Source organism: Lathamus discolor, chromosome 19, assembly GCF_037157495.1.
Source record: "Lathamus discolor isolate bLatDis1 chromosome 19, bLatDis1.hap1, whole genome shotgun sequence".
Classification (NCBI taxonomy): Eukaryota; Metazoa; Chordata; class Aves; order Psittaciformes; family Psittacidae; genus Lathamus; species Lathamus discolor.
In genome coordinates this window covers 4,471,836-4,497,463 of record NC_088902.1, presented here as the reverse complement: position 1 = coordinate 4,497,463, position 25,628 = coordinate 4,471,836, and the positions used below count along the sequence as shown (strand labels likewise).

Genomic DNA, 25,628 nt, shown 5'->3' with positions numbered 1-25,628 from the left:
GGGGTGAGTGGCTCTGAACAGGTCACAATGTCCCAGCAGATCCTCAGGGCCAAGCATTCAATGGGACAAAAGAGCTGGTTTGCGCAGGAGCCTGAATGCACAGGGCCCAGGCCCAGGTCAGATGAATCGCAAGGTCCCTGTCTGGCAGTGGGGACCTGCAGGGTGTCACAGCTGGGTTCACATCTGCCTTGCTCCATCCACTTCCCACTCGCGGGATCCAAATGTCCAGTCTGCGGTGCTTGACTCAGGCAATCATTGCTAGACCAGTGGCTATTTCGTTCTGATGGGCACTCGGGTGGGTCTTCCTCCTGTTGAGGTTCTGGACTGTACTGCAGTGTGTTTGAGTGCCTCCTTGTGCTGGGTGAACATCCATAGGATCCCCTGTGCCCATCCAAGGTTCATTTCTTGCTTGCCTCCTCTCTCGAGTTTACCTGAAGCTTCTCTGTGGTTCCTCAGGAATGCTTACACATTCAGTGCATGTAACATCTGTGACCCATCTTCCTTTTGCACTGACACATCTACTGTATGTAACATCTGGGACCCATCTTCCCCTCTATGCAGCTATATCTACTGTACATAACATCTGGGTCCCATTGTCCATCTTCTCTATTGAGTCGTCCCTAGGGAAATGCAGCATGCCCTGGATACTTATGTGTATAGGCGAGTGAGCTAAGGTTCATGAGTCCCCATAATAAAGGTCAATGGAAAACACATTGGAGCTTACTATATGACTCATAGGCAAGAGTGTGTGTGTGCGGATCGTGGATGTGAGCTATGGTTATTGTTATTTCTTTAGTGTCTAAAATGTTCTAGGTAATGGGAGGGCAGTCAAGATAGCATGCGCCTTTTCCTGAAGGCCATTAGAGCCTGAGACTGGAACTGACAGGGCCTATGGGACGGGTATGAAGGTGGAATTAAGCTTTTGTGTTTGTCAGAGTCTCTTTTGAGGGACGTTTGCTTATTGAAAGGTGGTTACTGCAGTCATTGCAGCGTGCCCAGAGAAAGGGAGGAACAATATAGTAGTCAGTATAGAAAAGTTCTGCGGCGCCTACACTTCGTGTTGGGCACAGCCATGTAGGTATAGCCACTGCTAGACAAATAGAGCTCAAGCCATACAACCTGTGCTGTGACCTCTTCCCTTGGGAGCACAGCCGGTGAATTCTAGAGATGCTGGGGCATGGCAAGGGTGTCACTCACCACCCCCCCTTTTCAAGTGTTGCCAACCAGCTCTGTGAATGGGAAAGCTGGAAAATGAAGTCTCAAGAGAGGAATCAGAGGCACGTTCCAGAGAATTTTAAAGTCTATGAAGAGATGAAACTGCTGCTCTTTACACACTGCGTGCACGGGTGAGGCATGCAATAGCGTCAGAGAGATGCTCAGCTCTGCTTTGGTACCCATGCTCTGATGATGTGTGTTGCTTGGTGATCTGTTTTTGCCAGATACAAGTGAGGGATGAGGAGAGGGACATTTTGGTTTTGCTCTCCAGGGGCAGGAAAAACACATCTCGTGCAGCCTTATTCACACAGAAGTTGAAACCGATTACAGGGTCTTTCCATAGCCAGAAAAGAAAACCAGAGTCCTCCAGAGACTGATTCATGCCTCCAGACAGGGCTCTGAGATAGCAGGGATGATTCACCCTCTGGAGATGCTGATAATTTTCCACTGCTGACTAGCTGGGATGAGTAATATCCAGACAGCTATGGTCAGAGGAGACAAATCCACCTGGTCTGCCTGAGGGAGGCGTGGGCACAGCATGAGCTTACCTGAAGGGAAGGAAGGTTGTGTAGTGAGGCCATGGAGAAGGGATGACTCAGAAGAATCTGGTTTCCTTCCTGGTGGTATCTTAGGATCTTCCCCCACGAGGGAAGGATCTAGCACTCCAGTCATAGCAGAGGCATGAAGACACCAGCCTCCTGGTCCCAGCCCCTCGACTTCCCAACTACAGAACAGGCTCAGGCTGCTCTGTTGCAATGGCAAATGCCAGCGTGGCTGATCCCACTGCTCTTCTTTGAGGGTTGCAAAAGGGTGGCAGTGAAGCTGCTTGTTGGGTCCTACCAAGAGCACAGTGATCAAGCCCCTATAAAAGAGTGTGATGCCCTTTCTGCCAAGTGGATTTGCCAGTGGGAGGAAGGATTACAGCACATGGTGCCGGTTCGTGCTTCCATACAGCTGGTGAGGAATACTGACAGCAGCCAGGCTTCAGCAAGGACTCACTGCACCACAGGTACACCACTGCATGAGAGTTACCTGCAGTGCATCCAGATGTATGTCACGCCTGTCTGCAGTGCTCACTTGGATGTGTGCACTCCTTGACTTCCTTCTTTGCAGGAATTCCATTAAACACTTGAAATGCCAAAATGGAGACCAGGCTTCTAAAAACACGAATGGAGATAAAACCCCACTGACTTAACTGTGCTCCTGTCCAGAGCTGGCTGCGGAGGAGAGGGGCCTGAGGGAAAACAGGGGATTTCGGGTGTGGAGCAGGAAGGTTTTAAACAGCAAATGTCCTCTGGAGCGAAAGGAACTTCTTTAGTGCTTATTCTGGGCTCTCTTTCCTGCCACAGAGAGGCTTTCTGCTGCAAGGTGGTCTGTAACATGTGGAATTCAAGGTTCTGTGCTCTCAGCAATGCTCAGCACCAAGCAAGTACTTGGAGCTGCTTTGTTTCAGTCTATTTTCAGATAGGTAGTGCCATTAAGAACCGTCTCACTCCTCTTCCCTGCCCTCTTTTTCACTGTGCTGCAGAAAGACCCTGTAGCCAATAAATCGTGTCACAGGACTGAGGTGGTCTTGCCACAAGGCAACGTCTATGCCAGCAGATTGTAAGGCACTGAAACGTGACGTTGACTTCATAGATTTCTGTTTGTTTTGGGTTTTTTTTCCATGGCTTTTCTCTTCTAAACACCCAACGGAAACAACACCTTTGTTAAACCTTACTGCATCACGTGTGATTGGCAGAGAAGAATATTGCCGTTAACAGCAAACTGTCAAATCTCCAACAGATCAAAGAAGTGAAACCAGGAATGAATGGACTGAGCTCTTCAGGCCATGCTGATTCCAAAGTAATATTTTTCTTCCTTCTGTCATAAGAATTTATATGCTTCTGGGGATCCGATCAGGTGGGAAGAGCTTTCCGCCTTTGTCTACATCAAAGTCCACATGTTCTCGAATTGCTATAATTCATCCTTTGCGTTTTAATCTCTGGCCATATGTATAAAAATCATTACCTGCCTTGAGGAACAGGGGATGAAGTAGTCTTTAGTGCATCTCCGTAAGAGTCCAAAAGGTTCCTGCTAAAGATGTCAGAGAAGTGGCAAGGCAATGGGTTGGAAGAACTGGATTATTTTAGTTAAAGGCAAGATGAACCTGTATGCAGGGAATGTAGATCAGGTTGATTTAGTGTTAAGAGGTTATGAGTCAAGTAAAGCTGGAGTGAAATCAGAATATAATGGGAAATATTCGTAGAAAACATGAAAGTGCTTGCAAATTTATCAGAGCAATGTCTATGAAGCTGTCCTCCAGGTTGCATCCCATCAGCTTATGAAGACACCAAATCCTTCTTCAGGACAGATGTAAAGAGGACAGACACTGCTGTCACTCTTTCCCATCAGGAATGGGAAGGTGATGTTAGCAGGACCAGTGCTGATGGGACTGGACTGTGGCTGACTTCTGCTGGGAACAACAGATTTGTGCCAGAGTGGCAGGTGAATCCTGAAAGCGTTTTGGATGGATGATGGAGGTGGTGAACAAAGACTGTGAGGGAGAAAGGAGAACTGAAACGAGAGCAAGGCCAAGATCTCAGAGAATGGGACCTACTGGGTGTAGGTCCATCAGAGAATCCCAGACTGGTTTGGGCTGAAGGGACCTTAAAGCTCCTCCAGCTCCAACCCCTGCCACGGGCAGGGACCCCTTCCACTGGAGCAGCTTGCTCCAAGCCCCTGTGTCCAACCTGGCCTTGAGCACTGCCAGGGATGGGGCAGCCACGGCTTCTCCTTGTGCCAGCACCTCAGCACCTTAACAGGGAAGGATTTTTTCCTAATATCTAACTAAAATCTCCCTTCTGTCAGCCTAAAGCCATTCCCTCTTGTCCCACTCATTCCTTTGTAAAATGTCTGTCTCCAGATTTCTTGTATTGGAAGCTGTTGTAAGCTATTGGAAGTCTGTTATAACCTCTCCCTAGAGCCTTTTGCTCCCCAGGCATCACCGCTGCAGCCATACACAGATGGAACAGCAGCTGGATCAGCCACACTGTCTGAGGTGTGTCCTGAGGCCACCACACAGCCACCCGTACTGGAAAAGCTCTGACACTCTTCTGGCTGGCACCAGTCCCCCTTCCCCTTCCAAACTGCTATAGACAACACCCACCGTGATGAGCCAGATACACGTTTAGCACCTTCCCAAAGGGAGAGAAACTGCAGAAAGAGCCAGCCATTCTCATCACTTTCCATAAGTATTTGAAGGAGAAAACCCAAGAGTTTATCTTGATCTCTTAATCCATCAGATTTCTTTTCTCTTTGCTTTCTCTGCAAGCCTGGTAATTATAATTTATAACACCTGCTCACTTTGAAATACCTTGGACTCCCTCTGCCTGGCAGAGGAACAGACACAGTGCCCATCTGCTCCAGGTAAGTGCTCACAAACCACAAAGTCGTTAATTAGACTGACACACGACTCTTCCAGAATACACATGGTGTGTTGTTACTGCACTTATAAACCACCGGTAACCAGATACTCTGCCAGGGGATCACAACTGGATCAGAGCATTACGTAAAGCCTTGGCACCCGTAGCAGGGCTCAGAGCATTGCCATCAGGTGTGCATGTTCTCTCTAATCCTCCCCACCAGGTTTCCCAACACGCTTCCCAGATAAAGCAAGCCTGCTGGGAAGCAGCTCCCTCACACTCGGTAGGAAGCTCAGGCTCCAGTGTTGTATTCTCTTCTTTTGAAATCTAAATTCCTCTTTGTGTTCATTTAGTGATTCCTGCCAAGGTCTCCTTCCTGACAACTGGGGCTCCAGGCAGTGATGCCTCCACATCCTGTAGCTGACAGGGAGCAAGGCAGGTCTGGTTCTGGCCCCACGGGCATGGCTGCAGCTTCAGAGGACCTGAGATGAGGGGTGTTTGTAAGGACAGGTATGTCTGATGTGGATGGGGGTATTTGGGTGGATTTGACACTTGCCTCCTCAGCCTGGCTGGCATCCATGGGGCAGAGTGAATCATGAGCACCTCTGGTCGGGAAGTGCTGAACCCATATAAGTGGATGCCTCCCTCTGGAAGAGGAGGGGTCCAGAGCACATGAAGTCCCTGGTGAGTGATACCCGGTGATGCTCAGGCAGCCAACCTGGAGCAGCCAAGCTTTGGGTCAGCACACGAAACGACACGGAATGGGTGCCCTTGATCCATGGATGCCCTTGGCACAGTTAAGTTGATGAGTGAAAACCTCTGCCCAGTTTGCTGTATTCCCAGCACTTGTGTTAGAGTTTGCAGGAGTCTGTGTGCTTAAAACAGTATGTGCCAAAACTCAGGACTGCATCTCAGTTAGAAAAGGTATGGGGCAATGGGAGCATTCTTTTGGAGAGCATCCACAGGGGAACACCCTGTCCCTCCAATCTCACCTAAGCTTGCCTGAATCAAAGCCAGTTTTTCTGGCATGCTGTCTTGTGAACAACTCTTCAGGACCTTCCATTACTTGGAGAGCCAGTATTGCCTCATTTAGGCGTTAGGTTTTTGCTACCTTTCAGCTTTAGCTTGGTGCTGTGCAGTCAGTAAGTACCAACCTCTCTCTGTCCAACAGTGGTTATTGAAGCTTCCCATTTTGTCCCACTTGTTTGACCACCTCATCCTTGAATAGCCTGATAAGTCCTATTGGTAGAACTATGCTCAAAGCTATTGTTCTCACTTAGTTGGCTGCTTCTGCGATAAACCCTGAGGAAAGACTTGTGTATTGAGAAGCCTGTTTTTCCTCTCCTGTGCCAGCTTGTCCATAAGAGATGCACACTTTCCCTTCAAATCCTGCCTGAATCCCAGGATGACGAATGGGGACATCAAATGCAAATATCTGAAAGAGCAAGAAAATAACCAGCACACAATCCCTTTCTGTCTAGTACAGCTCTCTGTTCCACTCGTGCTGGCTCCCATTTTCACCCCCCTTTTCAGCTCTCCTGCCTGCTTTGCATGTGTTGCCAACTTGCAAAGCAGAGAGTTAATATTCCGTGAGGTGCCCCACAAGGATAGGAACTCATCAATGGTCATGATGTGCTATGAAGGCTCTTCCCTTTCTGAACGGAAAACAAATAGAATGAGCAACACAAGTACACTGGGTCTTAGGTAGTCTGACAGTTAATGCTTGGAAACCACGCTGTAGGTGACCTATAGGGGTTCCAGGCTGGCTACACTTTTGGCAGTGAATACACAAGAGTCTCATAAACTTGTGGAAAATGACTCAGATGTTTGAAAAGGAGAGAAGCAAAAAAGTCTCTCTAACACAGACCTACACCAGAGGCTCTTGGCCTGAGGTTAGCAACTACATTTGGAGAAGTCATGGCAGCACCAATGGAAACCAAGCAGAGCATCTTAGTTCTGTACCTGCCTTCAGATGCAGTGAGTGTCCACCCTGTGCCGCTACGGTTTGCAGTGGTTCAGCCCAATTCAGAATGCTCTTACAAGCTTCGGTGGTGCTGATTATACAAGCTGGGCACTTACCAAACAACCCTTCCCTAAATTCAGGATCTGCTTGCAAGTGTGCCCTGACTCGGGAAAACTGCAGCTACTTCAGTGGTGTGTGATTTTTAGCGAGCACAGTGGGACAAACCTGCTGTGGATATAGTTACTCTGGAGGAAAAGCATGATTGCAGACTCAGCTTCTTCTCATGGCTCATTCACTAGAAGTGATTTAAAGCATTTCTACCCTGACATAGATACCCTCTATCTGGGTAAAACAGCCCACCTCGCATGCTGACAGATCAGTGTCCTCTGTGCTCCTTGGTAGGTCCCTGCCCCACTGTGGTCCAGAGCAGAGAGGACAGAGCCCCTTTTGGGTGGATATTTTCCATCATTCCTTGAAATATGCATTGGCGCTGGTGGCCTTTTCAGCACAGTGCACACATGGGGAGCTGTAATTTCAACATCCTTTACCAAGACAATGTTCCTTCCTTGAAAACTGCCCTCCTCTCCCTTCTAAGCTAAGTGACAGTAATCTTTGCTTTAATTGGAAAAGAAAAGGAAGAAGGGACAGAACATCCTTGACAAAGGAACTAATGACTCAAGTGCTGGGAAGCCCTGGGGCCCCCAAGGGACTGTGCAGCTCACAGCAGTGATTTTTAATGACTTACAGAGATTGGAGGTTTGGAAGATCTCTCAGTGCCTCCGCAGGGATGCAACTCATCTGATTGTTCTGCAGCATCCTAGAATTAGAAAAAAGAAAACTTTATGTAAAAGAAAAAAGCCAGAACCCTGACACAATACGGAGGGTGTCACTGATTGTTTCTGAAGCTGTTCTGGACTCCTATTGGAAAGCTGGAGGGATTGGAAAGCATCCTGTTGGTCACTCAGGGCTCTTAAGCAAGCTTAAGGCTGCTGGCAGGCCAGCTGCAGCCCTGGGATCCTGCAGGACAGGGGTACCAGGGGTGAGCTTGGTGAGGGAAGGATGTGACCATAAGGGGGCCTTTCCGCTGCAGTTAGTCCAGAGTGCTTACTGCCAGTGCTTCCAGCCGAGTTGTCCCTATTAATACTTGTGTAAGAGAACAAACTCCCAGTGTGTGCCAGTGGTGGTTACCTCTGCAGGGTCTGTGGAAACTGGCCTGTGGGCAGGATTTTTATCCTACTTGTGGGACAGCTGCGAACACAATGGGTGAGGAACCACTCCATAGCTCTTTGCTAAGGGGCTTTGGGGCACTAGCACAAGTTGAAGCAGTAACTGGAGCTGTTGTGGAAAAACCCAAACCAGCCCAGAAGCTTCAGAGGAGTGGGTGACTGGAGCTGTTGGGCTGAATGGGCAGGACCCAGGAGGACTTCTCAGGAATGGAAGTGAGCATAGCGCATGGAGAAGGACCATAGGAAGCTCATCAAGGTGGGCAAATTTATACAAAGACCAGCACAACTTCAGGGGCTCCGAGTCCTGCATATGGGTGTCTCTCTGCAGCTGGGATGTGCTGGAGGGATAAGGCATCCTGCAGGCCAGTGGAGGAGTTCAACAATTCAGGTCTGTTGAAAATCAAGAAGATGCACAGCTGAACAGAGTGGGCCTTTAGGAAGTGCTGGTGGGGTTTTTGGTGGGAAACACACTGGATCTCAGTGGCTCTATGAAATCTGAGCTCAGTGTTTAGAGCTGGCAAGTGGAAGTATCTGGAGCCAATATTTAAGTGAAACCCATTGTCATACTCGTGCTGGATCCTGCTGTCTCCCATCTATTACAAGTCCCTTTCCCAACCAGTAACACAGACTGAGAGACTTTCCAGACCACCAGCAGCATGGGCTGGTTCCAAAATGAAGCCAATTTGGCACAGACAAACAATTTGGACAGCATGCTAAGGCACATGAAAAACAACAAGGTGCCTGGTGACAGCCAGCACGGCTTCACTAAAGGGAAATCCCATCTGACCAATTTGGTGGCCTTCTGCGATGGGGCAGAGCAGCTGACATCATCTACCTGGACTTGTGCAAAGCGTTTGATGCTGTCATGCATGACATCCTTGTCTCTAAACTGCAGAGACATGGATTTGATGAAAGGACCACTTGGATGAAGAACTGGCTGGATGGCTGCATGCAATGTCACTACATACACAGCTCTATGACCACCCTGGTTGGTGCAGTTTCTCAGTTGCTGAGTGCATTTTTCTGTCTTCAAGCAGCTGTATCAATGAGTAAAGTCCTACAGGACTGTGCTGGCTGATGAGCCACTATTAAATGCAAGACGAGACTGTCTGGACAAGCTAAGGACCTTGATTAAGAGTCCAACACTGTCCCACACGACATCCTTGTCTCTACATTGGAGAGACATCAATTTGGTAGGTGGACCATTCTGTGGATAAAGAACTGGCTGGATGCTTGCACACAAAGAGTTGTGGTCAATGGCTCGATGTCCGGCTGGAGACCAGTAACGAGTGGTGTCCCCCAAGGATCGGTGTTGGGACTGGTCTTGTTCAACATCTTTGTCAGTGACATGCCTTCAGTGTGTGCTCACAGCCCAGAAAGCCAACCGTATCCTGGGCTGCATCAAGAGCAGCGTGACCAGCAGGTCCAAGGTGATCCTGCCCCTCTACTCTGCTCTCTTGGGACGTCACCTGGAGCATTGTGTGCAGTTCTGGTGTCCTCAACATAAAAAGGACATGGAACTGTTGAAACAAGCTCCGAGGAAGCCATGAGGATGCTCACGGGACTGGAGCACCTCCAGTAGGAAGACAGGTTGAGAAAGTTGGGGCTGTTCAGCCTGGAGAAGAGAAGCTGCGTGGAGACCTCAGAGCAGCTTCCAGTGTCTGAAGGGGGGCTATAGGGATGCTGGGGAGGGACTCTTCGTCAGGGACTGTAGTGACAGGACAAGGGGTGATGGGTTCAGACTGAAACAGGGGACGTTTAGATTGGATCTAAGGAGGAAATTCTTTCCTGTTAGGGTGCTGAGGCACTGGAATGGGTTGCCCAGGGAGGTTGTGAGTGCTCCATCCCTGGCAGTGTTCAAGGCCAGGTTGGATGAAGCCTTGGGTGCCATGGTTTAGTGTGAGGTGTCCCTGCCCATGCCAGGGGGGTTGGAACTGGATGATCTTGAGGTCCTTTCCAACCCTAAATATTCTATGATTCTATGATTCTATGAGGATGCTCAGGGGCTGGAGCACCTCCCGTATGAAGATAGGCTGAGGAAGTTGGGGCTGTTCAGCCTGGAGAAGAGAAGCTGTGTGGAGACCTCAGAGCAGGTTCCAGTGTCTGAAGGGGGCCTATAGGGATGCTGGGGAGGGGCTCTTCATCAGGGACTGTAGTGACAGGACAAGGGGTAACGGGTTAAAACTCAAACAGGGGGAGTTCAGCTTGGATCTAAGGAGGAAATTCTTTCCTGTTAGGGTGGTGAGGCATTGGAATGGGTTGCCCAGGGAAGTTGTGAGTGCTCCATCCCTGGCAGTGTTCAAGGCCAGGTTGGACAGAGCCTTGGGTGCCATGGTTTAGTGTGAGGTGTCCCTGCCCAAGGCAGGGGGTTGGAACTGGATGATCTTAAGGTCATTTCCAACCCAAACTATTCTATGATTCTATGAATATGGTGAGCAAGGACTACTCAGGCCAGCAAGTGCTCAAAAGCAGGTCTGGATAGTTCACTGCCACCTTTGGTTGGCACTGTTGTGGTGACCATACTGGAGCTTGCAGACACTTGCAGACATGGTAGAGCAACCTGCTACCAACAGCAGCCTGACAGGAACCAGCATAAATCACAGCTCCTGAGAGGTCATGTTTTATTTTCAGAAGGAGGAGGATCGTTTGTTGGCAGAGACCATGCCTGAACGACCAGAAAAATGCTGGGATCGGGTCCCATCACACCAGCATCCTTGCACAAGACAGTCTTAGCAGACTTACAGCCCTCAGAAGTACAGGCCTGTGCATGATAAAATGTCCCCATCTTGGGAAACTGAAGTGACTCAGCCAGAACAGTCAAAGGGCTGTTATTGCTTGAGGCAACTGTGCCTGGAGCTTGTGCATGGGGATTAAAGACATTCCAACCTCTGCACGTTTCTCTTCCCTCCCCATGGGAGCGTCTCTTGGATATACCACACCATTCCCTTTGTTTCAAAGCTATTTCTGCTCTGCACAAGTAGACGTAAGGTCTCTCTGGGGATTCCTGAAGTGTCCCAAGCCACCTGCAGACCTGCCATTCAGAGGCAACATGGCTCTTTTTGGCGATGTTTTGATGTATGCTCAACAAGCCAGGCTAGACAGTGCTTGCCCTGAACCACACGAGGTGCTATGGCTGCAGCTCAAGGTGGGAAGAGAAGGAGGGACCAGTGGGGGTGGCCATTGGGTAGAGTCCATCCATCAGGAAACGTGGCACGTGTGGAGCAAGGCCATCCTGCCAGGCTCACTCCATCCAATAGGAGTTGGATGCAGAGCAGTGTGGACAGCACTGGGACAGTGTGTGGATGGGAGCAGCTGCAGGCAGCACCGAGTCACCACGCTGGTGCAGGCAGGCTGTGGGCAGCGCTGGGTCTGGATGCTCCACAGGCTCATTGAGGAATGGAGCAGCAGTGTGGGCCACCCCAGCTGGCTGCTGTGGGTGCAGGGTCTGCGGCCAAAAGGATGCGCCCAAGCATTTTGGCCTCCACATTTTGGGGTGAGGCAGGCTCAGGTTGTGGTTGTACTTGGAGTCTTTCCCCACGGAGTTTGGTGTGGAATTCCTTCTTGGCTAGTAGGTGCTGCTGCTGCTGCAGCATGTTCAGCCGCGGGAATAAGAGGCCTGGCAATCCTGCTTGTGCTGCAGAGAGCATCTGAAGAGGGATACATGTGCAAGGGTGGGATGTGGTGTTAAGTCGTGGCAGCACAAGCTTAGTCACATTGCCAGCTGGGATGGATGCTTCCTGGCAGATGGAGCTCCATTCAGGGCACTTGGAGGTAAGGGGCATTCAGGCAACTCCAGAGGAAGGACAGGCAACTTTCCAGTTTTCCAGAGACTGGTGGCATATTCCAGCTGGAAAGCTCCAAGGCTGGAAAAGCATGGACCAAAGAGTTAATTTTGTCAGGGAAGGACCTTGCCAGAGCAGACAAACCAGCCGATGGCTCTGGTTTCTATTGATCTACTGAAGTGTGGACCAAGAGCATCAGCCTCTGTGGGGCAGGTGTGGGCTGGCCAGCGCCCTGGGAGAGGTGCACTCGCAATGTCTTTTCACAAAGGAATGTTCCCATCGGCTGAGAAGACCTCAGAGCTGCCCCTGCTGCCAGCCTGCACCCACTGAGGGGAGCTGAGGAGGCCACATCTCGCCTTCGGCTCAAGGCTCGGTGTATGAGGATCTTGGCATAATCCCTGTGTCACCGCGCTTTGCAGCCGGGCAGCCTGGCTCCTCGCTTGCTCTCCTTCAAGTCTCCACACAGCTGCCTCCGCGGGTGTACTCCTGCGTGGTTTCTGCACAGGCCTATCTCCATGGCCACTTTCCAGGTGGTTTTTGTGCAGGGAAGCAGCTGGAGGAGGCAGAGCCAAGAATCTCGTCCTGCTTCCAGTAGCTCTGGGATTCACTGCGAGGGCAGGGAGAGGACCATCTGCACAGGCAGGTTTGTGGAGGAAATCCCAGGGTGTTTCCCATCCTTTCTAAAGGATAAACTAATTCTCTGGAAAGACCGGGAAAGCACCAGCCCCCCTGACAGCCCAACATGAATGCAAGGGTTTACTTATGGACATGCACATGACCGCAATCAGCACGTTAATATTGCGTTATGAAAACTGCTACCATCCCCAAGCTGTCCCCATGGGGGACACTCCTGTCACCAGAGGTGAGATCTCTGATACTGATGTGGGTCAGCTCCTGAATGCCTACAGGCTTCAGCTGGTCATGTTTGGGGCAGCCATTCCCAACTCCAGCCATGCCTGTCACTGCCAACCCTCAGGCACCCTCTGACAGAGCATCCACAGCTCTAGACATAAACTGTCCTGAACGTCCCTGGTGCCGTCTGCTCCAAAACCTGCTAGTCCTGTTTCAGATATGGAGCACATGCATTTCCTTCCTTATTGCAGCAGCTGCTTGTACTTAAAGGTTTGTGTTCATCCCCTTTCACTTCTTCAGGTTAAGTAACCTCGGTTCACTCATTATTCCTTTAGATCATCATCAGACCTCTGATCCTTCTCACTGTTTTTGAATGAAGCACTTTGGTTTTCTTCACTGGGCTGCAGGATCCAGTGTCTTATCCCTCCAGCACACCTCGGACACAAGAACAAACCCATGTGCAGGACCAGGAGCCCCAGAAGTTGTGCTGGTCCTCCTGTGAAGTTGTCCACTTGGATAAGCTTCCCCATTGCAGTGAGCACCTGTGGGATTGACCACTGGGGCTTATACTCCCCTTTCACAAGTGTGGAGAACCAGGGATGATGAACACGGACCAGGGATGATGACCATGGACCTACACAGTTCACAGCTCTCCCACCTGCCCCACGACCTCCATCGGTGAAGCTCCTCTCAGAGGGGTCCCAGCAGCTTTGCACCCTGTGGAAACTGGCTCTGAGTGCATCAGTGAGGAAGCTCGTGGTGCTCTGTGGTCCCTGCACTTGGCCTGTGTCCATGCAGAGCAGGCAGTGAGGAGGTCACCAGGGAAGGTGAAGAGAGGTCTTGAGGATGACAGGGTGGAGTGGGGTACAACAGAGTGATTGGAGGCAAATGAGGAGTTGATGGAGCAGGGATCTGAGGCTGCCGGTGTCTAAGGCGCAGACTGCCCTCTGCATGCACCAAGACATCTGAGGCTATTTGTGCTGCCCATGGACCAGTTTTACACCGGAGATGCAGGAGCAGGACATGGGCAGAGGGTTTACTTTCAATCACGCCCAGCCCTGCCTTGCCCCACTGGTAAGGAGTGGTAATGAGGTTGTCCTGAAGCATGAGGACACTGATTTCAGCTCTCACAAGACAGCCTTGAGCAAGCTTCTCCATCCAACCATTTCCCAGTTGGAAATGCTCTAAGCCTTCAAGCCATTCCTCACAACAGGGTCACCGGTGGACGTGCCACTGGTACTGCATTGTGGTGGAGTGCATTGGGTGGCAGGACAGAGCAAACATGCTGCTCCCCTTTCTGCAACCTGCACTGCCTCCAGAAGGCAGGCACTGCTCTAGTACTCTGCATCAGGAGTTACCTGGGCCTGACACAAATAGGAATTGATCAAAAGCGGCTTTAAAAGCTCTCGCGTTCCTGGAGGAGAAAGTTCCTCTTGTTGAAATTGGGTGGGAGAGCTGCGGTTTTTCCTCAGTTCCTTTGATTTGTTGCCTAATGCAGGGGATGGATAAATCTCTAAGCCCAGAGATTTAGGGCAGGATTCATACTTTACATCTTCAGAAGACGTAGTAAACAGCCCTATGCTCTCTAATCCTGGAAGCAGGTTTGTACCTGCTCGCTCTGTATAAACTGGACCAGCTACAACAATTTCACATTGTGGCGGAGTTCAAAACATCCCCTTGGGGATGAAATGTTTATTGCAGGAGATTTTTAAGATGGTTCTTAAAGGGAGAAATGGATTCTCACCTCAATACCCTGCACAGACCCCATGGGACTGTCATGTGGATGCAAAACCGGTGTGACTGCATGAGTGGTGCGACAACCCAGCCCATAGGAAAGTGCCTGCTGGTAGCCCTTGTGGCTTAGACTTTCCCCACGCTATAGGCAGAGGGTGGGTGGCCTGCCCACAATGACAAGGAGGCTTTCATCTACCAAGGCTGGCCATTACCGGGGGCCGGAGGGGTGGTGGCAATGGTGGCTCTGCAGAAGGGAGGGAGTTACTTACAGGATCTTCAGGCTGTAGAGGCCAGAGAAAGCTTCCCCTGGGATCCTGGAGATCTGGTTTCCAGAGAGGCGTCTGCAGTGAAGAGAAGAGCCAGCAACGTGTCAGCATCCTTGTAATGACAGTCCCTTGTCTGCAGAGGCTTAACGATGCATTCATCTTGCCACAGCTCCCATGGAGGAGGCTGCAGCACCTGCAAGCTGAGCCATGGTCACAGGCTTGGGGAACCTTTGCCTTTCATTCCCTTACAGCCGGGGAATGGGCAAAGAAAATAATGCCTTGTTAGCCCTGCCAGACCTGAATCCAGCTCCCAGTGACAGCCCACGGCTCCAGTCATTCCCTGGATACCTGCAGAGGACCCACTCCATTTTACAGCCCAGGCTGCCTGTGAGAGGGACCTCTGCTCGAGGGCATTGACCAACCTACAGACCCTGCTCTATGCCAGGCACCTGACAGTGAGGGTGGAACAGGGGAAGAACCACTTTCTGCTCGCTCATGCATGGTCCTGAGAGGACTGTCCCTAAATCATGGACCCTTTTCTGGGCCTTTTGTCTGCATGTGGCCTGTTCCTGCATCCTGCAGGTTCTCCTTTGTCCTGCCCATCGAAGCTCAATGCTAGTCAATTTTCTTGAACTCCCACATTCCCAACTCTACTTTGACCTGTGTAGTCACAGCTAAGGCCCAGTTCCTCCAACACGAGTTTGGTATCGCTGCTGTGAGGGGAGACAGGGGAAAGGGCTGGAGATGGGGAGTACTATGTAGTACCACAGGAGAGCCAGCTCATCTGCCCAAAACCAGGACAGAAAAGTCAGAAATGGTTCTCGAGCAAGTTACAGCTGGAGGTAACTCTAGAGGGAAGGCAACGATGGGGACAATGCAGCCTGGGAAGGCTGATGGATGAGGATGAATGTGAAGGGATGAGAAAGGAAGGCAAAGTGAAGAGCAGGATCGCAATGGAAAGTGGAACCAACAGGAGGGCAGAACAAAGAGCAAGGGACAATGTTCAGAACTGGCTGAAAGAATTTGTCCATGGAAACCTGTGGCATTCACCATTGTACAGCATCACCCGATCAGAGCCCTCAGGTTTCAGCAAGGCCCAGAGCAGGCTGGGGCATTAGCAGGGATTTGGAAGTTTTACTGACACTGGAAACTGCATCACTGTTGCCATCACTTTCACTGATGTCCATGGCTCGAGTCTAGGCTTGACCTAAGGAAAATCTTCTCCTCTTCTTTCATGAAAACAGGTTCGGCAACCTATTAAGACCCCAAATTGCTACTGCATTTGTGTTTTACTATCTGATCCTCAAGTGGTCAAAGAAAGGTCAAGGTTGGACTTCGCCATGGTCACAGGTAAGAAACCTGTTGCCCACTTGACTTGCATCTCCCCGAAGGAGACAGGGAACATCATTTGTGACCAGACTCATCTTCAGCCAGTCCAAAGCAGGCCCGAGAGGTTGGGCATAGGTGCTGGCAAGCTTTTTCTATTTATTTAGCGTTGACAAAGCTCGTTCCTTTTTACACATTTTGCCTGTGAAGGAGGCCGGTGTCGAGGCTGAGCAGTGTCCCCCAGGCTGGAAGCAGTGTATTGCAATGAGGACACGGGGAGGATCTGGGCTGTTCTGGGAGCCACACTGCCCGGTGGCAGAGCAGACGTGTGTGGGTGCCCGAGCCCTCTCCCTCCCTGTCTCTCCCCTCCGGAATCTAAGGAAAATTGCTCCCATAATTAGGCCTCTGACAGCATAAACAGCACAGGGTCGTCCCTTTAATGTGTGTGAGCAGGTTGTAACCTGCCTCTCTGCAGTATGCAAGCTGCCTGGCAGGCTGGGCTATTTGTCACTCGGGGGCTGTGATTTGGGGTAGTTGCTCCTTTTGATTGCTGATTTCCACATGGGAAGGAGTGCTGTCCGGAGGACTGGAGTGCTCGCCCAGAGGGGAGGTGTTCCTGTGCAGCATCCTCAGCCTGCTCCCAGCATCCGTCCTACCAGGCTGTGCTTGCTCAGTGAGGGGCTGTCTGTCCTCACCTCCATGGAGCTCCTACCTGCCCCCATGCCTTAGCTGGCAGCAGTCTACAAGTATTCACTGCTAAATGTGCCTCTTGTTTCCTGGCAGCTCTGCACCTTTACATTCACTTTCCTGGGTGTGTTTGATAAGTCCCTAAATGGATCTGGGACCTCCAGGATTAGCAGGAAAGGAGTGTGAAGCTTGGGGAGCCCAGGCTGGGGTTCCTGGCCTCAGAACAGGGCGGCAGGGAGCCCCATGTGCTGGCGGGACACATGCTGAACCAGCTTGCGGCATCTCAGCACCATGGGCAAAGCAGAACAAGAGGGGAAAACCCCAACTTTCTGCGGGAGATGCCCTGGTTTCGTGGGCACCATCTCTGAGTGAATTCACAGGAGGCACAAAGCATCGCCCAGCCCCAGGAGTTAGGTCTCTTTTTAGGATAGATGAGTTCAATCCAGCTCTATGTCCTGCTGTCCTGGGGCTGACACTGTGAAGCAGGGCTGGGAGAAAGGGAAAGCTGTGGATTTAAAGTGACCGATGGAAGAAGAGGGAGAGAAGGGGCAGGTGGAAGGGGAGGGTGGGAGCTGGCGTTGGCCGGCTTGTGCTGGAAACCTCCTGTGTTCAGTGGATTTCAGAGTCTGCTCTCCCCCCACCTTCCCCACTCCCGTGATTTCTGGGAACATTCCTCCAGGCTTTGATCTGCATTCCCAATACACTCCAAGTTGGAACAAACTCATGGTTTACCACCTCATGGTTGCTGCAGTTCAGTTACCACAGGCTCCCACCCCCTCCTGTATCTTGGGCTTCTTGGTCATGCTACAACTTCCATGGCACACCCAAAGGCTGTTTGTTGGGCATGATCGCTCATGTCATGTGCTCAGGCAACACGATGATGCTCTTATCATTCACATTAGGAGGCAGGAACATTGCCCATTGGCAGGACAGGACAAACATGTGTGTCCATATTCCAGTGGAATTTTCCCCTTGCCAGATCTTTATTGGGCATGTCAGCCTCCCACTTTGATCTTCTGCTCCGGTTCATTTCTCAAGTACTAACACTGTCAAGGCAGAATCTGTGCCCAGTTACTCCATGCTTCTGTCTAAACAGTGTCATCGTGCCAAGACTGTGCCATCCCCTGGGCACACAGGGGACAAGGGCTCTGTGTTCTGCTTGGGTTTGTCCTTGTGCTGGTGCAGAAGAGGAATGAAGCTGATTTAAGCCGTACAAGTGAAAACATCGGATCTTTGAGGAAAAAGCCAGACTTGAACTCTCCCTTCTCTTACAGGAATCTGCAGCTTGTCCTAGTCTGGTATCACCTGGAGTTGTCTCTAACGTGCTCCTTGCTTCCTTGCTCCATCCCTGAGGACAACACTACACAGGCCTGTTTCTAATTCTGCTCCCTGTACCCCCATCAAATGCCTGTTCCAACTCGATAGATTGATGGCATTCGTTTCTTTTGTTTATGGTTCTCAAGCCAGTTTTCAACCCACATGAATGTTCGCATGCAAGCTAGTTTGGATTCATTTGCCAAGACTCAACTCCTTAATGAAAAACCCAATGCAGGACATTGAATGCCTTCACTCCATTCCCTTATAAATTGTCAAGGTTTTCAGGGGATATTTGTTAGTTCCAAACCTTGAGAGCAGTTTTGACCCTTGGCTCTATTCTCTTTGCCCCTCTTGGGATACCTCAGAATAGAGTTAGTATTTGGAAGGCAAAAAGGAAGGAAATTGGAAGGAAAATTGGGACCCTCACTCGCAAGGATTTTTCAGTTGCTGCACATGAACCCCAGCCTAAATGGAGTAAAAAAAGAACTGAAATCTCTACATTTTCACTACATTTTGAATTTGACTTGGCCCCCTGCAATAACTTGGCTTCAGTTTTCAGTGTTCATGATGGAGAACCTCTTAGAAGCCCCTGTCTCCTGTCCCCACCTGCAGCTTAGCCAAGGCCTGCCTCCACGCCATGCCAGATCGCACAGGGATGACCTTCGAAAGGCTTCCTCAAGGGAGTTATCCTTAAACTCTCTCTGTGCTTTTGCCCACCCACTGAATTGATGACCAGTGCTGTCCTCTGCCAAGGATCAAGGTCAACCAGGAGGACAGAAGTCCTGGATGAACCAGGGCTAGACCAAGTTGCATCCTGGGGCTTTCTCAGAATAAGGATCTTGGCAGCATCCTGCGGGAACCATGGAGTCCAAGCAAGCAGGGAGCTGCAGCTCCTCACCTACAGCCACCTGGAAACAGAGAGCTGTGTCAGGCAATGTTGCCTCCAAATTTCAGCATGGCAAAGCAAGGTCATGGCTCTACAGGCATTTGTCTCTCTACCATAGACCTCTTCAGGCTGCTGTGTCATGGAAACCAACCAAAGGTGCTCTGCTAGGAGCACCCAACTCCAGAGATGTTATTGCATTGCTCCAGGGAAGGCTTTTCACCATGGTGCCAGCACACTTGAACATTGCCTATAAATGTCAGTACCCTTTACACAGCAGAGCTATCACTGCTGAAGGAGTCATGCCCCAAGGCCAGCATTACTGCCATGCTGCCTCTTACAAGCATGAGATTTCCTTGGGGTGAGACCCTGTGCGGGACAACATCCCCAAAGGTGGATGCTTTGGATGTCTAGGAGCTGATGTGGGTGATGGTGGGTGCTCCAACAACAGGCATGGGCACACCACAGTAGTGCTCTGTGACCCGTGATGGCTCCACTGGTCCTTGCACCCGCATGATGAAAGGCATGAGAAGGGGGTTCCCTCCCTGGTGCAAGGGAGAAGAGGGCTGCTCTGTTCCCAGCATACATACTTGCATTTTGCTTTGCTTTATGCTGTTTCCTCCCCTCCAGTCCCTTCGGTTGCAAGAGCTGCCTGAGAAAGGGAGCAGCCTGCAAGGGGAGGCTACGGTGTGGGTCCTGAGCCTGCTGTGCCTGCGCTGATGCAGAGGCAGGGCACTCCCCGTGATGCTGAGTACCTCTGCCCTGGGGGCCTGAGAAGAGGCAGGTGAAAGAGCCAGTGGCTGGGAAGGGGTCTGATCTTGCCGCTGTGCCCTGAAGCAGGAGGTGAATGGCAATGAACACCTGCCTTTGGCTGCAGTTTCTCTTCTTGGCACCAAGTGCTCTTGTTTGGATTCAAAGCGAGGTAACAAAGCCCTTGCCGGCAAACACATTTCAACATGTTATTATTCCCAGGCTGGCTTTCAAGATCCTCTTTCTATTCCTTCTGTACTGATTGCTCTTGTTTCTCTTGGCTCCCAGCTCTGGCTTTTCAGGCTTCATTAACTGGAATTTATTAGCAACTTTAAACAATCTCCCTGCTGCCAAAAAGAGAAAAAGAAAGAAGGGCGAAAAATAGAGAAAGAAACAAAGAGGAGACACACTAAACTCCGGCCTCCTTCCTGCCTGTGTGAGGCCCAGCTCTGAATGAACACCTCTGTCAATGGAAGTTTTCTTTGAAGAGGAGGACTGGTGAGTGCCTGGGCTGAGATTGCGTCTGCTTCCAGCACAGCCTCTCCTGTCTCCACTTTTTCCCTGCTGGAGCTGGAGGTTGGTGGTGACAGAGGGGAGTGCAGATTGATGGAGAACCATTGGAGAGGAGTCCCTGGTGGCGTGGGCTCTTCAAAGCCATCTGAGATTGGAAAATCTGGTCTCTTGGCACCCTCCAAGCATGAGTGCTAATTGCATCCGCAAGACCTTCCTAAGCAGCTTGCAGTAAAAACTAATGACTAACAGGTCCTGGCACACCTGAGAGGCCCATTCTCATTGCTGAATGGATGGGTAAATAGAGGCACTGGCAGGGAAAATCAATTCACCAGGACCACACATTGAGCAAGCAGCTTGAGCTGGAGCACTCCTCTTGCTCTCATCTGTGCCCTAACTACACTGTTGCCTCTAATCCCTTGTGGGACACAGCTTCCTTTCCTCTTTCCATTATTCCTGTTCCTTGGTTGAACCCCAGCTCCATGCACAAGCTGAGCCTTCATCTAGCGGCTCTCTGAAGTTCATGAAGTTCCACCTTTGTGGGGAGCCTGAGATGGTGCTAAATTAGAGGCACAGAAAGAGGAGGCATTGTAAAAGGTGTGAAACACCAGCTCTCCTCCAAGCTGCTGTGACCCTGAGCTACTGGGACTAGATCTAACAAGAGAGAAGATTGGCAGCAGCAGAGCATGAGAGGGAAACTATTGAGAAGCTTGTGGAGGAGGCAGAGGAACATGGACTTCCTCTGGCTGTCAAAGGAGATGAGTTTTACAGACCACATTCACATGTGTTCAAGGCTGTCAGGAATTTCTAGGATGTTTTGCAGTGTTAGACCAAGGTAAAAATGTCCCAAAGACGTAAGAATTTCCAGAGGACCTGAAAAGAAGGCTTAAAAATATGTGTTGAATTTGGCAAATATTTTTGGCTGAGAAACCTGTGATTTTTTTTCAGAAGGTTCAAGCATCTTTTTTAAGGCATCTTTGCAATAAACCAAGTATCACGTGGGATACCATTTAGTTGTCAAGTTTGGCAGGTAGACAGGCAAGTCTTCCTCCTCATTAGGAGATACTAACATTGAGATACCTGGATTGCCCCTCATTGCTTAGCTTTCTGGTCTTCACTCACTTTGCATGCCTCAGCATGGGCAGTTCTTCCATGGGGAAGTAGGCTTGGTCTCAGGTGCTACATGTCACCCCAGTAGACTTAAGGAAATATGTTCTGCATAGATGAAATCTGCAGAGATTTGAGCTCTTAAACCTGAACAAACTTCTATTGAGGATGTGTAAACAGGCAGGATTTGCTTGCTTGATTCTTGTGCACATCCTGGCACAGTGTGATCCCATCCTGAATGTCATGGTCCTGATGTAATGTTTTGGGATGAAAGTCTGGTAAAGATAGAAGTGAAAAGAGCAGGGGAAATGCCAGGCAAGTTGCATTACTGGTTGATGACAGCCCTATGAATAATGTACACAGTGTCCCTGTCTGGATGTTGTTGAAAGAATCACTTTACATTCCTGATAGTGTATAAAAATCCTTCCTTGCCTGGTTTCATATAAATTGCTTTATTTCCACAAATAGGATTACTGTCTTATTGATGTCAAATTCAAGCAGGAACTTGGCTATACATAGACGTATAATGCTCCATTTTCCATTTCTTTTCCTACCCGTGATATTTTTTCCTAGTCTAAATACCTTTGCGTTCCAAATGACGACTTGTGGCATTTTGAACCTCTAGTAAAATGTTCTCTAACAACTTCCAATTATTTTTCAGATTTTCCTGTCTAAAGTTTTCCTTTTCATCTGTTTCATTCCTAATTATTTTTGGCTGTGGGAAACTGGCTCTTTTGGAGCCTATGAATATTTATTCATTGCTGCTTAAGACTGTTCTGTTTTGTACCTGACGTGTAATCAGGACACAATTGCTTGCAGCAAGACAAGAGTTAATTGTCTACAAAAGAGTATGGCCTCTGTGTATGAAAAGCTGTAATACCCCCAGTGAATGCTTTGGGTGTTCACACTTCAATGCAGATATTGACAAAATGGGAAGAGAAAGGCTGCAAGATGGATGTGAGGTCTTGAAAAAGCCACCTCTGGGCACAGCTCAAGCTCCAAAGCTAAAGAAGGGTTAAAGATTACTCCTGGTCAGTCTGTAAATGCCTAATGGGGAGGGAGATTGCATAGCTCAGGTCCTTACAGGTCTGATGAATAGGAACAGACAGATGAAGAGCTGCAAAGAAAACCCCATGGTATGGTTTGGTAACAATGAGATTTGAGCTCTTGTGGGAACAACAACCAGTGGTATCTGGTCCAGTCTCGCTAGTCAAGACTGAATGTTCAGACGAGTAAGTTTGTCTTTGCGTTTGTGTCCATGTAAGTATGTGGAGTCACCTGCAAACTCTAAATGCACAGATGGGATTTCTGGCTCACGGCAGTGGTGCCTGGGCATGGCACATCACCATGCAGTGAAGAGGCTCATGTCAGGAAGGGGTTGGGCAGGTCACCACAGCCTGTCCATATCACTGCCATTATGCTCTGCTGCTGCATGCCGATGATTCAGGGTCGCTCCACTGCAGAACATATGGCCAAGAACATCTGGGAAGTGAAAGTGCCTCCTTCCAAAGTGCTGCAGACACCTATTCCATAGGAAATCCTGACATTCTGGAAAATCCCATTTTTGCAGTGTTGATGTTGTGTATGGCGGTGGCTGCAAGAAGTGATTTGAAGTGTTTCATTTAGACAGGTTAAGCTGTAGTAAGTGTAATATAGAGAGAGTAACTTCACAATACATAGATCAAATGCAGCATTAATATTGGTATTTCACTAACTGTAAAAAATGTGTTTTGAAGAAACTGTGTTTCTGAACAGAAGCTATCGCATTGAAAGGAGCAACAACGTGAGAATAACACCTGGAGGCATTTCTCATGGTCAAGCTGAATAAGACCGTACAGGAGCAATTTACCCAGGCAGAAATGGCCAACCTAAATATTCTGCCCCCCAGGTTCCCATTTTGGGGGATCCCAAGGGATTCCAGTGGTTTCTAAGTGGTTTTTCACACTTTCAGATGTGGGGTCCCTCCTTCACTGACACACAGCCACACGCCAGTGCCTGGGGACTGCGAGTGCTGTGTCTGAGTGCCCCTGCTCAGGCTGCAGCACACATTGGTGCCCAATGGAACATCCCAGCCTTTGGGACAAAGGTTTTTTACTTCAATTGCTCAGGCTCATTGCCATTCGAACTGCAACGTGCCCACAAGCTCTTGTGTCTGTGGATGGCAGGAGGCTGTGATTGGCCCCTGTATTCAGAAGGATGAATGAAGCTCCCTGTTTGCGGTCTCTCCTCTGGGGTACACTGTTGATTTTTGTGTAATGGATTGGGTCCTGTTTAATTTTGCCTTTTGGCACATTCACCGTCTCAGCCTAAAGGTAACGACCGCAGTCAAAGCCCTAAGCTAGAGCAAAACCCCCTTGTTCTGGTGTGCAGCCTTCTTCCATCTCAGCCTATAGTCACAGTGACAACACTTGGGGTCGCTCCCAGAACCACAGGCACCCTCTCCATGTGCCCTGGACCACGCCAACAGAGCTCTGCTGCTCCATACTTACAGCTCCTCCAGGAAGCGCAGGTGACGGAGGGTCCTGGGCTGCAGCTGGCTGATGTTGTTCATGCTCAGGTCTCTAGTGGGGAGGAAAGACAGAAGTCTCTGGTCAGTCACAGAATAACCCCCAGCGCCAGGCTCTGTGGCCCCTGCAAATGGGATTTCAGCAGCAGTTTTATCACAGCTCAGGCTCTGACTGCAGAGGGATGGAGAGCAGTAACCAGAGAGACCCTTGCTCTTTCAGGGTGCTCTGCCAGAGCTTCTCTGAGTTACGCAACAAGTTACAACCTTTCTTAACACCACAAGCAGTATTAGTGGCATTGGTGGACGCACATCACAGCTAGGGAAGGTCTAAAGCCTTCCTTTACAGCTTCTCTGGAGAGGTGTCCTGTAACAAAACCAAGTGGTTTCGTGAGCCCTACTTGAAGCTACTCCTGCCAGAGATTGGGTTTGGGGTTTTTTTGTCTTTATAACTTTCTCCTCTCCAGAGATTGGGAAAATCCCCAAAAAGACCTTTCCGAATTCAAAATTCTTTTTGCAGAATGAATGCAAAAATGCAGTTATTTTCTGCAGTGTGTGTGCAATGAAACATTCGGTAGCTGGATGATCCTGGGATACAAGAGAAGGGTTAACATAGCGTTTTGTGCTGCTTCTATTTTTATTTTTAAATCCCTAAGGGCAGTTGCTACTTAGCACCCATTAAAACATCTTCTTTCCTACATCAAAGTGTCTCCTGTTTATGTTGTAATGAATCAGCCTGATGTTTTGACATGTTGTGAAACAATGCAAAAATAACGAAAAATAACGTAAAATGAAAGGCTACGGAACAAAACACGGATCTGAAACATCCAATCGCCTTGAAACTCCGAGGCATATTCCGTACGTTGCCTTCTGCTGTAGGGAATACTCTTTGCTCACCACAGGAGATGCTTTTCAAACCTCATTGAACTGCATTTTGGATGCCTGGGCCTGATGGGGACCCCTTCACCCCTGGGTGGGCAGGGGTTGCAGGGATGCACAGACCCTCAGCATGAGTCCTATCCAGCAGCATGGCAGTATGTGGCTGGTGGTAATGGGGAGGTCAAAGACGTTTTGACCCCTTCTTTTCTCCCCCTTGATCCATACCCTAAAGAGGAACAAAACACACTGTTTTCTGAAGTAACCTTCCAAAAGGCAGAGGAGAAATTCCATTATCCCATCAGTCTGACAGCCTCACAGCTCCACCTCACATGGCTTTCCTTCACATCATAGAGTCATAGAATGGTTAGGGTTGGGAAATGACTGGCTCCCTTCCCTCTCACCCTCTTGCACCCCTGGGGCTCCCAGCCATGGCCAGGTCTGAGGGAAGGGGCTCTTCCGTCATCTCTTGGGATAATGAATTAAAACTCAGCCCTGATTTCCAAAGCTATCGCACAAGTAACATTTTGGGTCATTTCACTGAAATCTCACCAATGTTTTGGGTGTTTGGATGCTTTGGTGCTTTGCGGTCCTGCAGGACTTGAGTGCAACCTACCCACACTCACTGACACAGCACTGAGAAGGGGAGGCCCATAGTGCAAACCTCTTCTAGCTAATGGACTGTGAAGCAAGTATGGTGCTATGTCCCCATGGTATCAGGACAACACAGAAGGGATGGTGCAAGGGCAGATGGTGTGAAGGGATAACGAGTTCCTCCGAGGGCTGGAAATCAGCTCCCTGAGCACAGTCCTGGATGCAGTGATTTGGCTGACCACAAAAGGACGAGATGTTTCTCCTCAGGCTGTCCATGATTGTGTGAAAGCTGAGGCACAGGATTCCTGCCTGCAGTGTTGTGGGAGTAAATATTTGTCTTATTACTCATGTAAAGATGTTGTTGACTTGTTGCTGTGTTTTCCCAAGCTCATGCTTTTCCTCTTAGTAAAGTTGCTTGTATTTATGTACATCCCCAGTGCATGCAAGAGTGGAAATGCTTCCTGTCAGCACAACCAGAGAAGCTATTTATCTCTTTGAGAGGTTGGGGGTGGTTACTTCAGCCAGACACTTTCAGTTAAATATAAAAGGAACCCATGGCATTTGAACCTTGTTGGATTTGATTTTGGACTTTTTCAGCACCACCTGGCAGAAAGATCAGGGATGCATGGACTG

At 49.6% G+C, this 25,628-nt stretch overlaps 1 protein-coding gene across 1 annotated transcript in view; it reads right to left on the bottom strand.

The window, feature by feature from the left end:
* LGR6 (leucine rich repeat containing G protein-coupled receptor 6) overlaps positions 1–25,628 on the bottom strand; it is a 107,318-nt gene that overhangs the window by 41,823 nt on the left and 39,867 nt on the right. Inside the window, exons 2-4 of the mRNA XM_065698227.1 lie at positions 23,512–23,583; positions 14,446–14,517; positions 7,328–7,399 (exon numbers count right to left, since the gene is read on the bottom strand). Of these exons, the coding sequence (XP_065554299.1) occupies positions 7,328–7,399; positions 14,446–14,517; positions 23,512–23,583 (216 nt within the window). The remainder of the gene's footprint in view (positions 1–7,327; positions 7,400–14,445; positions 14,518–23,511; positions 23,584–25,628) is intronic.